A 12,051-nucleotide genomic window follows, 5' to 3' on the forward strand; every position below is an offset into this window, starting at 1 on the left:
ACCAAGGGGACAAGTTAGGGGGGAAGTGTCAGCATATACAGTGTTCAGGAGACCAAGGGGACATGTTAGAGGGGAAAGTGGCAGCATATACAGTGTTCAGGTGTCAGGAGACCAAGGGGACAAGTTAGGGGGGAAGTGTCAGCATATACAGTGTTCAGGAGACCAATGGGACATGTTATGGGGGGAAGTGTCAGCATATACAGTGTTCAGGAGACCAAGGGGACATGTTAGGGGGGACAGTGGCAGCATATACAGTGTTCAGGAGACCAAGGGGACATGTTAGAGGGGAAAGTGGCAGCATATACAGTGTTCAGGTGTCAGGAGACCAAGGGGACATGTTAGGGGGGACAGTGTCAGCATATACAGTGTTCAGGTGTCAGGAGACCAAGGGGACATGTTAGGGGGGAAGTGGCAGCATATACAGTGTTCAGGTGTCAGGAGACCAAGGGGACAAGTTAGGGGGGTAAGTGGCAGCATATACAGTGTTCAGGTGTCAGGAGACCAAGGGGACATGTTATGGGGGAAAGTGGCAGCATATACAGTGTTCAGGAGACCAAGGGGACATGTTAGGGGGGAAGTGGCAGCATATACAGTGTTCAGGAGACCAAGGGGACATGTTAGGGGGGAAGTGTCAGCATATACAGTGTTCAGGAGACCAAGGGGACATGTTAGGGGGGAAGTGGCAGCATATACAGTGTTCAGGAGACCAAGGGGACATGTTAGGAGGGAAAGTGTCAGCATATACAGTGTTCAGGAGACCAAGGGGACATGTTAGGGGGGAAGTGTCAGCATATACAGTGTTCAGGAGACCAAGGGGACATGTTAGGGGGGAAGTGGCAGCATATACAGTGTCAGGAGACCAAGGGGACATGTTAGGGGGGAAGTGGCAGCATATACAGTGTTCAGGTGTCAGGAGACCAAGGGGACATGTTAGGGGGGAAGTGTCAGCATATACAGTGTTCAGGAGACCAAGGGGACATGTTAGGGGGGAAGTGTCAGCATATACAGTGTTCAGGTGTCAGGAGACCAAGGGGACATGTTAGGAGGGAAAGTGGCAGCATATACAGTGTTCAGGTGTCAGGAGACCAAGGGGACATGTTAGGGGGGACAGTGTCAGCATATACAGTGTTCAGGTGTCAGGAGACCAAGGGGACATGTTAGGGGGGAAAGTGGCAGCATATACAGTGTTCAGGAGACCAAGGGGACATGTTAGAGGGAAAGTGTCAGCATATACAGTGTTCAGGAGACCAAGGGGACATGTTAGGAGGGAAAGTGGCAGCATATACAGTGTTCAGGAGACCAAGGGGACATGTTATGGGGGAAAGTGGCAGCATATACAGTGTTCAGGTGTCAGGAGACCAATGGGACATGTTAGGGGGGAAGTGGCAGCATATACAGTGTTCAGGAGACCAAGGGGACATGTTATGGGGGAAGTGGCAGCATATACAGTGTTCAGGTGTCAGGAGACCAAGGGGACATGTTATGGGGGACAGTGTCAGCATATACAGTGTTCAGGTGTCAGGAGACCAAGGGGACATGTTATGGGGGACAGTGTCAGCATATACAGTGTTCAGGTGTCAGGAGACCAAGGGGACATGTTATGGGGGACAGTGTCAGCATATACAGTGTTCAGGTGTCAGGAGACCAAGGGGACATGTTAGGGGGGAAAGTGGCAGCATATACTGTACAGTGTTCAGGTGTCTGTCTTCATGTTGAAACTCAGGTGTCAGAACTCTGGAATACGTCGTGATCAGTGGTTGGCACACAGAAGGGACTTTACCCTCACTAATCTGACCACCTTTCAGAACAGCAGAAAATTATTCTACAATGTTTTGCAGTGGTGTGGAACCTCGTGTTCAAGTCACTTATGATGTTGTCCATAGCAGTAAAAACACAGTGTCCTGAAACACTGTTGCTGCACTGTCCTGAGCTGTCTCCTCTTCAGAGGTCTCATCATGGAGTCTCTTATGATGTTGTCCATAGCAGTAAAAACACAGTGTCCCGAAACACTGTTGCTGCACTGTCCTGAGCTGTCTCCTCTTCAGAGGTCTCATCATGGAGTCTCTTATGATGTTGTCCATAGCAGTAAAAACACAGTGTCCCGAAACACTGTTGCTGCACTGTCCTGAGCTGTCTCCTCTTCAGAGGTCTCATCATGGAGTCTCTTATGATGTTGTCCATAGCAGTAAAAACACAGTGTCCCGAAACACTGTTGCTGCACTGTCCTGAGCTGTCTCCTCTTCAGAGGTCTCATCATGGAGTCTCTTCCTTTTCCTCTGGCGGCTGTGTTTCTTGCTAAATTGAGGTGCAACATCCATTTGCGTAGCAATCAGTGTTGCCTCAGACAGGAGAGACTCTCATCCATCTCTAAGAGACTGTGTCTCTTTCTATAACGCTCTGATATTGGCTGTCTTCTGTGTCAAGTGAGATTTTTCCTGACTGGAGAATCACATTCCTGTCCTCAATGCATTTCAGTACCTGCAATTATGCCAACTGACATGTCATTCAACACAATGCTGCTCACCTCCTTCAGTTGGGAGTAGGGCTGGTTCAGGGGGGTGGGGATGGGGAGACAGGGCTGGTTTAGGGGGATGGGGATGGGGAGACAGGGCTGGTTCAGGCGTATGGGGATGAGGAGACAGGGCTGGTTCAGGCGTATGGGGATGAGGAGACAGGGCTGGTTCAGGGGTATGGGGATGAGGAGACAGGGCTGGTTCAGGGGTATGGGGATGGGGAGACAGGGCTGGTTCAGGGGGGTGGGGATGGGGAGACAGGGCTGGTTCAGGGGTATGGGGATGGGGAGACAGGGCTGGTTCAGGGGTATGGGGATGGGGAGACAGGGCTGGTTCAGGGCGATGGGGAGACAGGGCTGGTTCAGGGGTATGGGGATGGGGAGACAGGGCTGGTTCAGGGGGGTGGGGATGGGGAGACAGGGCTGGTTCAGGGCTATGGGGATGGGGAGACAGGGCTGGTTCAGGGGTATGGGAATGGGGAGACAGGGCTGGTTCAGGGCTATGGGGATGGTGAGACAGGGCTGGTTCAGGGCTATGGGGATGGGGAGACAGGGCTGGTTCAGGGCTATGGGGATGGGGAGACAGGGCTGGTTCAGGGGTATGGGGATGGGGAGACAGGGCTGGTTCAGGGGTATGGGGATGGGGAGACAGGGCTGGTTCAGGGCTATGGGGATGGTGAGACAGGGCTGGTTCAGGGCTATGGGGATGGGGAGACAGGGCTGGTTCAGGGCTATGGGGATGGGGAGACAGGGCTGGTTCAGGGCTATGGGGATGGGGAGACAGGGCTGGTTCAGGCGTATGGGGATGAGGAGACAGGGCTGGTTCAGGGCTATGGGGATGGGGAGACAGGGCTGGTTCATGGGTATGGGGATGGGGAGACAGGGCTGGTTCAGGGCTATGGGGATGGGGAGACAGGGCTGGTTCAGGGGTATGGGGATGGGGAGACAGGGCTGGTTCAGGGCTTTGGGGATGGTGAGACAGGGCTGGTTCAGGGGTATGGGGATGGGGAGACAGAGCTATGGGGATGGGGAGGCAGGGCTGGTTCAGGGGGGTGGGGATGGGGAGACGGGGCTGGTTCAGGGGGGTGGGGATGGGGAGACGGGGCTGGTTCAGGGGTATGGGGAGACAGGGCTGGTTCAGGGGTATGGGGATGGGGAGACAGAGCTATGGGGATGGTGAGACAGGGCTGGTTCAGGGGTATGGGGAGACAGGGCTGGTTCAGGGCTATGGGGATGGGGAGACAGGGCTGGTTCAGGGGGATGGGGATGGTGAGACAGGGCTGGTTCAGGGCTATGGGGATGGGGAGACAGGACTGGTTCAGGGCTATGGGGATGGGGAGACAGGGCTGGTTCAGGGGTATGGGGATGGGGAGACAGAGCTATGGGGATGGGGAGACGGGGCTGGTTCAGGGGGGTGGGGATGGGGAGACGGGGCTGGTTCAGGGGGGTGGGGATGGGGAGACGGGGCTGGTTCAGGGGGGTGGGGATGGGGAGACGGGGCTGGTTCAGGGGGGTGGGGATGGGGAGACGGGCTGGTTCAGGGGGGTGGGGATGGGGAGACGGGGCTGGTTCAGGGGGGTGGGGATGGGGAGACAGGGCTGGTTCAGGGGTATGGGGATGAGGAGACAGGGCTGGTTCAGGGGTATGGGGATGGGGAGACAGGGCTGGTTCAGGGGTATGGGGAGACAGGGCTGGTTCAGGGGTATGGGGATGGGGAGACAGGGCTGGTTCAGGGGTATGGGGAGACAGGGCTGGTTCAGGGGTATGGGGATGGGGAGACGGGGCTGGTTCAGGGGGGTGGGGGTGGGGAGACAGGGTTATGGGGATGGGGAGACAGGGCTGGTTCAGGGCTATGGGGATGGGGAGACGGGGCTGGTTCAGGGGGGTGGGGGTGGGGAGACAGGGCTATGGGGATGGGGAGACAGGGCTGGTTCAGGGGGGTGGGGATGGGGAGACAGGGCTGGTTCAGGGGGGTGGGGATGGGGAGACAGGGCTGGTTCAGGGGTATGGGGATGGGGAGACAGGGCTGGTTCAGGGGTATGGGGATGAGGAGACAGGGCTGGTTCAGGGCTATGGGGATGAGGAGACAGGGCTGGTTCAGGGCTATGGGGATGAGGAGACAGGGCTGGTTCAGGGCTATGGGGATGAGGAGACAGGGCTGGTTCAGGGGTATGGGGATGGTGAGACAGGGCTGGTTCAGGGGTATGGGGATGGTGAGACAGGGCTGGTTCAGGGGTATGGGGATGGGGAGACAGGGCTATGGGGATGGGGAGACAGGGCTGGTTCAGGGGTATGGGGATGGTGAGACAGGGCTGGTTCAGGGATATGGGGATGGGGAGACAGGGCTATGGGGATGAGGAGACAGGGCTGGTTCAGGGCTATGGGGATGAGGAGACAGGGCTGGTGAGTCTGAAGCTGTGACTGTTGGGTCTGGCACCAGGCAGGGACAGGGACAACTGATTTAGTATGAACAGTTTGCTAAAAGTTTGCCTGCATTGATTAAATGTCGGCTAAAAAAGGAGTGAAATGTAACCCCTAACCCAGACCCTAACCCTAACCCTGACCCTAACCCTGACCCTAACCCCTAACCCTGACCCCTAACCCTGACCCTAACCCTGACCCTAACCCTAACCCTGACCCTAACCCTATGTAAACACTCAGAATGTTCTGTGAAGATAACATTAAGTAACTAATGTTAGGGGAGCAAAAGTAGCTTATTTCACTAAGGACGAAGCTAACAGGCTCATTTCCACCAGTCACGGACGACACCCACCTTCCTTTGTGAATCATCGGGTGACATACTGTCGCCCTTTTCTCTCTCCTGTCCTCCTTTCTCTCTCCTGTCCTTCTTTTCTCTCTCCTGTCCTTCTTTTCTCTCTCCTGTCCTCCTTTTCTCTCTCCTGTCCTCCTTTTCTCTCTCCTGTCCTCCTTTTCTCTCTCCTGTCCTCCTTTTCTCTCTCCTGTCCTCCTTTTCTCTCTCCTGTCCTCCTTTTCTCTCTCCTGTCCTTCTTTTAGTTTTTGGAAGCCAGGTTTTTCTTTAGGAAACTGAGACATGATGCTCCACCGGCACTCGTCACTCACAATTCACTGCTAGCAAGTACCTGTCGCGCTTGGTTTCAAATCAAATTGTATTATTTTATGCGAATAGTCTGGGTAGCCATTAAACTAGATGTTCAGAGTCTTATGGCTTGGAGGTAGAAGCTGTTTAGAAGCCTCTTGGTCCTAGACTTGGTACTCAGGTAACGCTTGCCGTGTGGTAGCAGAGAGAACAGTCTATGACTAGGGTGGCTGGAGTCTTTGACCATTTTTAGGGCCTTCCTCTGACACCGCCTGGTATAGAGGTCCTGGATGGCAGGAAGCTTGGCCCCAGTGATGTAATGGGCCGTTCGCACTACCCTCTGTAGTGCCTTGTGAATTTTGACCTGTCTAAAGGTCCTGGGGGCAGGATCAAACCATTTCATGTAAATAGAGGGGGGTTGGGCAATACAGAGGCTCTCTGGATGTTTACTTTTTGCCAAAAACAAGAAAATTAAACCGTTAGTTTATTAGTACAATGTAAATAAAATATTATATTAATGATGATAGGTTAATCATTTAATATATATGTTTTTTTACCTAATGTTGTAATATTGTTTTAGGGCCCCTGTCAGTCACAGGCCATTAGAATCGTCCTAACCCCCCCGGCTCCCCTGTCTATATGATTATTTTTTTTATGTTCTTGCCTGCTGTAGCTGAGACACTGAATGCCTAATGTCTGGCCTGCCTGAACTTTTTTCATCACCTGCCTGTTGACCTCTCACCTCTAACTCTGTATGACCCTGTCTGTTTGTTCAGATGACTCCCTGCAGAAAGTGTCTCTGCTCCTGGACCACTATGGCATCGATATGAAGGACTTAACCCCTCCACAGCTGGCCAACCTGCCTGCAGCACTGAAACAGCTGCAGATGGAGAGTGCTACTGACTTGGGCACCGACACAGCAGGTGTGTCAGAGCGCAGGCATGCAGCTGAACCCTGTCAGAGCACTACACTACGGGTCAAAGGTTTTAGAACACCTACCCATTCAAAGGTTTTTCTTTATTTTTACTATTTTCTACATTGTAGAATAATAGTGAAGACATCAAAATGATGAAATAACACATATGGAGTCATGTAGTAACCAAAAAAAAGTGTTAAACAAAACTAAATATATTTTATATTTGAGATTCTTCAAATAGCCACCCTTTGCCTTGATGACAGATTTGTACACTCTTGGAATTCTCTCAACCAGCGTCACCTGGAATCCTTTTCCAACAGTCTTGAAGGAGTTCCCACATATATTGAACACTTGTTGGCTACTTTTCCTTCACTCTGAGGTCCGACTCATCCCAAACCATCTCAATTTGGTTGAGGTCGGGGATTGTGGAGGCCAGGTCATCTGATGCAAAGTGTGTCGGGTCATTGTCCTGTTGAAAAACAAAGGATAGTCCCACCAGATGGGATCAAATCAAATTTTATTGGTCACATACACATGGTTAACAGATGTTAATGCGAGTGTAGCGAAATGCTTGTGCATTGAGATAGAAGCTGTTTTTCAGTCTCTCGGTCCCAGCTTTGATGCACCTGTACTGACCTCGCCTTCTGGATGGTAGCGGTGTAAACAGGCAGTGGCTCGGGTGGTTGTTGTCCTTGATGATCTGTTTGGCCTTCCTGTGACATCGGGTGCTGTAGGTGTCATGGAGGACAGGTTGTGCAACGCATCAAATGGCGTATCCCTGCAGAATGCTGTGGTAGCCATGCTGGTTAAGTGTGCCTGGAATTCTAAATAAATCACAGACAGTGTCACCAGCAAAGCACCCCCACACCATAACACCTCCTCCTCCATGCTTTACGGTGGGAAATACACATGCGGAGATCATCCGTTCTCACAAAGACACGGCTGTTGGAACCAAAAATCTCCAATTTGGACTCCAGACCAAAGGACAGATTTCCACCTGTCTAATTGTCATGTACTGTCATGTTGTGTCTTGTCTCTGTCCTTTCCCTTCACCCTGTCTCCCTCTGCTGGTCGTTGTTAGGTTACCTTTTCTCCCCCTCTTTCCCCCAGCTGTGCCTTGTCTCCTCCTAACCACCTCGTCACCCCTTTTCCCACCTGTTCCCTTTTTCCCTCTGATTAGGTTCCTATATCTCTCTCTGTTTCTGCTCCTGTCCTTGTCGGATTCTTGTTTGTTGTGTTTCATGCCTGAACCAGACTGTCGTCATGTTTGCTGTAACCTTGTCTTGTCCTGTCGGAATCTGCCGGTCCGTCTGAGCCTACCTATGTTTGGTAATTAAAGAAGCTCTGTTTAAGTTAATTCGCTTTTGGGTCCTCATTCACGCACCTTAACACTAATGTCCGTTGCTCATATTTCTTGGCCCAAGCAAGTCTCTTCTTCCAATTGGTGTCCTTTAGTAGTGGTTTCTTTGTAGCAATTCGACCATGAAGGCCTGATTCATGCAGTCTCCTCTGAACAGTTGATGTTGAGATGTGTTTGTTACTTGAACTCTGTGAATAATTTATTTGGGCTGCAATTTCTGAGGCTGGTAATGAACTTATCCTCTGCAGCAGAGGTAACTCTGGGTCTTCCTTTCCTGTGGTGGTCCTCATGAGATCCAGTTTCATCATAGCGCTTGATGGTTTTTGCGACTGCACTTGAAGAAACTTTGAAAGTTCTTGAAATGTTCCATATTGACTGACATGTCTTAAAGTAATGATGGACTGTTGTTTCTCTTGGTCTTTTACCAAATATCTATATAGATAATCTTCTGTATCCCCCCCCCCCCCTCTTCCACACCTTGTCACAACACAACTGATTGGCTCAAATGCATTTAGAAGGAAAGAAATTCCACAAACTAACTTTTAAGAAGGCCCATCTGGTAATTGAAATGCATTCCAGGTGATTACCTCATAAAGCTGGTTGAGGGAATGCTAAGAGTGTGCAAAGCTGTCATCAAGGCAAAGGGTGGCTATTTGAAGAATCTCAAATATAAAATATATTTTGATTTGTTTAACACTTTTTTTTGGTTACTAGATGATTCCATATGTGTTATTTTATAGTTTTGATGTCTTCAGTATTATTCTACAATGTAGAAAATAGTAAAAAATAAAGAAAAACCTTTGAATAAGTAGGTGTTCTAAAACTTTTGACCGGAATTGTAATTCACTGGGCCAGCACTTGACAGCAAACACCTTACTGAAATGCTGTCTGAAATCACAGTCTTTTCACCACACAGAAAGACCCTTCCAAGCTGTGGCCTCAAAAGGCAAGACTACTGTATATGTCACTAGTATCATTCATTAAATGAGATGATGATATAATAAATGATATAATTAAGGAAATCAAGTTGTGAACCACAACACGCTGCAGGAATACCTGCAGTATCTTTATACAAAATGGCATGACCCAATAATGAGACTGAAAAATGTGACATTTTGCGGTGGGATTATACTGTGACAATTACAGATACTGAAACAATTATTATCTGTGTGTCAGATAATGAGAATCTGTGTTCTTTGCTTTTCAGACAAATACCGGAACAGTGCTGCCCCACGTAAGAAGGTAAGTTGAGATAAAACAGTAAAACTCTAGAAATTCAATTATTGCTCTTGGGTTTATAAGTGTTGTTTATTTAACGATATGAAATGTTTTTTTATACAATGTTAATAGCATTTACAGTAAATGTAGAATGGCAATAATTAGGCTTTCTGGTTGTTGTTGTTGCATCTACCAAACAGTAGGTGGCAGAACTTCCCCAATCTGAGGAAATCAGTGGTCTATTTGACATATCCTGGAGTAATATTCAAATGAAACATGTATTTATTAGATCCTACTATAACGGATGTTAAGGTGTTTGGTGCCTCCTCCTATTCCTCATCAGATCACTGAAGGGGCCATGACACACAAGGTGGACAAATCTCCCGTGCTAGGTGCCCCCACCTCCCTTCCTGCCCCGCCCCCCACCATGGGGGCCCCTCCTGCCACAGAGGGAGCCAGTGTAAAGGAGCCAGGGGCCCCGGTGGAAACAGAGACGCAAGGGAAGAAAGAACCACCAGGAGGGACCACACATGTGAAGGAGGAATACGGCTACATCGTCACCAACCAAAGGTCTTCTAAGCCTAATGTTCATAAACACAGAATGTTGGTGTAGGAGCGTATATCTGTCTGTCTGTCTACGTGTCTGTCTCAGAGTCTTTGACTGTACATGGCGTGTGTATGTAAGCGTGTGTATGTAAGAGTTTGTGTGTGTTTGCAGTTGTACTGTATCTGTGTTTGTGATTTTGCTTTTTTCTTCAGTGCTCTGTGTGTATGAGTGTGTATGAGTGTGTCCGTGTGTATGAGTGTGTATGAGTGTGTATGAGTGTGTCCGTGTGTATGAGTGTGTATGAGTGTGTATGAGTGTGTATGAGTGTGTCCGTGTGTATGAGTGTGTCCGTGTGTATGAGTGTGTCCGTGTGTATGAGTGTGTATGAGTGTGTCCGTGTGTATGAGTGTGTATGAGTGTGTCCGTGTGTATGAGTGTGTCCGTGTGTATGAATGCATGTGTATTTCTCCGCAGCCCCCTCAGTCTGTACGACGGGGTGCGTCTGCTGGGGCTCCTGGCTGAGAGGATCCCACTATCCACTGGCTCTTTCATCAACATCAGGTAGGCTATAGGCATAGAGGCCCACTGGCCGACTGGTCCAATGAGGAGAGATGACAATTAGCTGGCTGCTAATTGCTAATAAGCAGATGATAATTAGTTGGCTGGTTAAATCTGGCACGTTTACAGAAATGTTAATAAATGTGCATCGTCCCGATTGTCAAATAAACTTATAAATGTCAAATTAAAGGATCAGGAGATCTCAGTGTATAGGGGCCATCTCAGTGTAGAGGGGCCATCTCAGTGTAGAGGGGCCATCTCAGGGGCATCTCAATGTAGAGGGGCCATCTCAGGGGCATCTCAGTGTAGAGGGGCCATCTCAGGGGCTTCTCAGTGTAGAGGGGGCCGTCTCGGTGTAGAGGGGGCATCTCAGCTCAGGAACTTCTATGATCAACATCAACATGCTCCATTCCCTCTCCCGGGCCTCTCTGGTGGCACAGTGGTCTCTGTGCCACCAGAGATTCTGGGTTCGAGCCCAGGCTGCGACCGGGAGGCCCATGGGGCGGCGCACAATTGGCCTAGCGTTGTCCGGGTTAGGGAGGGTTTGGCCATTAGGGATATCCTTGTCTCCTGTGGCGGGCCAGGCGCAGTGCACGCAGACCAGGTCGCCAGGTGTACAGTGTTTCCTTGGTTTGGCTGGCTTCCGGTTTGGATGTGCATTGTGATTGTGTTTCGGAGGACGCATGACTTTCGACCTTCGCCTCTCACGAGCCCGTACGGGAGTTGCAGCGATGAGACAAGACAGGGGAGAAATTGGGGAGAAAAAAAGGGGTTAAAAAAACAAACAAAAAACATGCTCCTCTTCTGCTTGACTGCTGAGCTCAAACTCGGGTGTGGTGGCGAGGTGGAGCTCTCTCTGTGGCCTTTTCTCATTTGGGCAAAAGTCCTAGACCTAAAAATTCCCTGTCTTAGGTCAGGTAGGATCACAACTTTATTTTAAGAATGTGAAATGTCAGAATAATAGTAGAGAGAATGATTTATTTCAGATTAGATTTTTTTCATCGGTGGGTCAGAAGTTTACATACAGTCAATTAGTATTTGGTAGCATTGCCTTTAAATTGTTTAACTTGGGTCAAACGTTTCGGGTAGCCTTCCACAAGCTTCACACAATAGGTTGTGTGACAGAGCTGGTGTGTCTTGAGATGTTGCTTCAGTATATTCACATAATTTTCTTTCCTCATGATGCCATCTACTTTGTGAAGTGCACCAGTCCCTGCTGCAGCAAAGCACTCCCACAACATGATGCTGCCACCCAATGCTTCACGGTCCTCCAAACATAACAATGGTCATTATGGCCAAACAGTTCTATTTTGTTTCATCAGACCAAAGGATATTTCTCCAAAATGTACGATCTTTGTCCCCATGTGCAGTTGCAATCCGTAGTCTGGCTTTTTTATGGCGGTTTTGGAGCAGTGGCTTCTTCCTTGCTGAGCGGCCTTTCAGGTTATGTTGATATAGGACTCGTTTTACTGTGGATATAGATACTTTTGTACCTGTTTCCTCCAGCATCTTCACAAGGTCCTTTGCTGTTGTTCTGGGATTGATTTGCACTTTTCACACCAAAGTACGTTCATCTCTAGGAGACAGAACAGGTCTCCTTCCTGAGCAGTATGACGGCTGCATGGTCCCATGGTGTTTATACTTGCGTACTATTGTTTGTACAGATGAATGTGGTACCTTCAGGCGTTTGGAAATTGCTCCCAAGGATGAACCAGACTTGTGGAGGTCTACACATTTTTTTTTCTGAGCTCTTGGCTGATTTCTTTTTATTTTCCCATGATGTCAAGCAAAGAGGCACTGAGTTTTAGGGTAGGCCTTGAAATACATCCACAGGTACACCTCCAATTGACTCAAATTATGTTCATTAGCCTATAAGAAGCTT

At 49.4% G+C, this 12,051-nt stretch overlaps 1 protein-coding gene across 5 annotated transcripts in view; it reads left to right on the forward strand.

Moving 5' to 3' along the window:
* The window catches only part of LOC110497026 (protein tyrosine phosphatase receptor type N), a 41,743-nt gene that overhangs the window by 17,394 nt on the left and 12,298 nt on the right, over positions 1–12,051 (forward strand). For 3 of the 5 annotated variants that reach the window (XM_090239603.1, XM_090239604.1, XM_090239605.1), the window contains 4 exons: positions 6,347–6,493; positions 9,054–9,088; positions 9,408–9,634; positions 10,086–10,172. In XM_090239603.1, coding sequence (XP_090095729.1) covers positions 6,347–6,493; positions 9,054–9,088; positions 9,408–9,634; positions 10,086–10,172 — 496 coding nt within the window. The remainder of the gene's footprint in view (positions 1–6,346; positions 6,494–9,053; positions 9,089–9,407; positions 9,635–10,085; positions 10,173–12,051) is intronic. The other 2 variants (XM_090239606.1, XM_090239607.1) reach the window with 1 other exon arrangement.

The sequence above is a fragment of the Oncorhynchus mykiss genome, chromosome 7 (genome assembly GCF_057628025.1).
Source record: "Oncorhynchus mykiss isolate SJ-2025 chromosome 7, ASM5762802v1, whole genome shotgun sequence".
In the NCBI taxonomy this organism is placed as follows: Eukaryota; Metazoa; Chordata; class Actinopteri; order Salmoniformes; family Salmonidae; genus Oncorhynchus; species Oncorhynchus mykiss.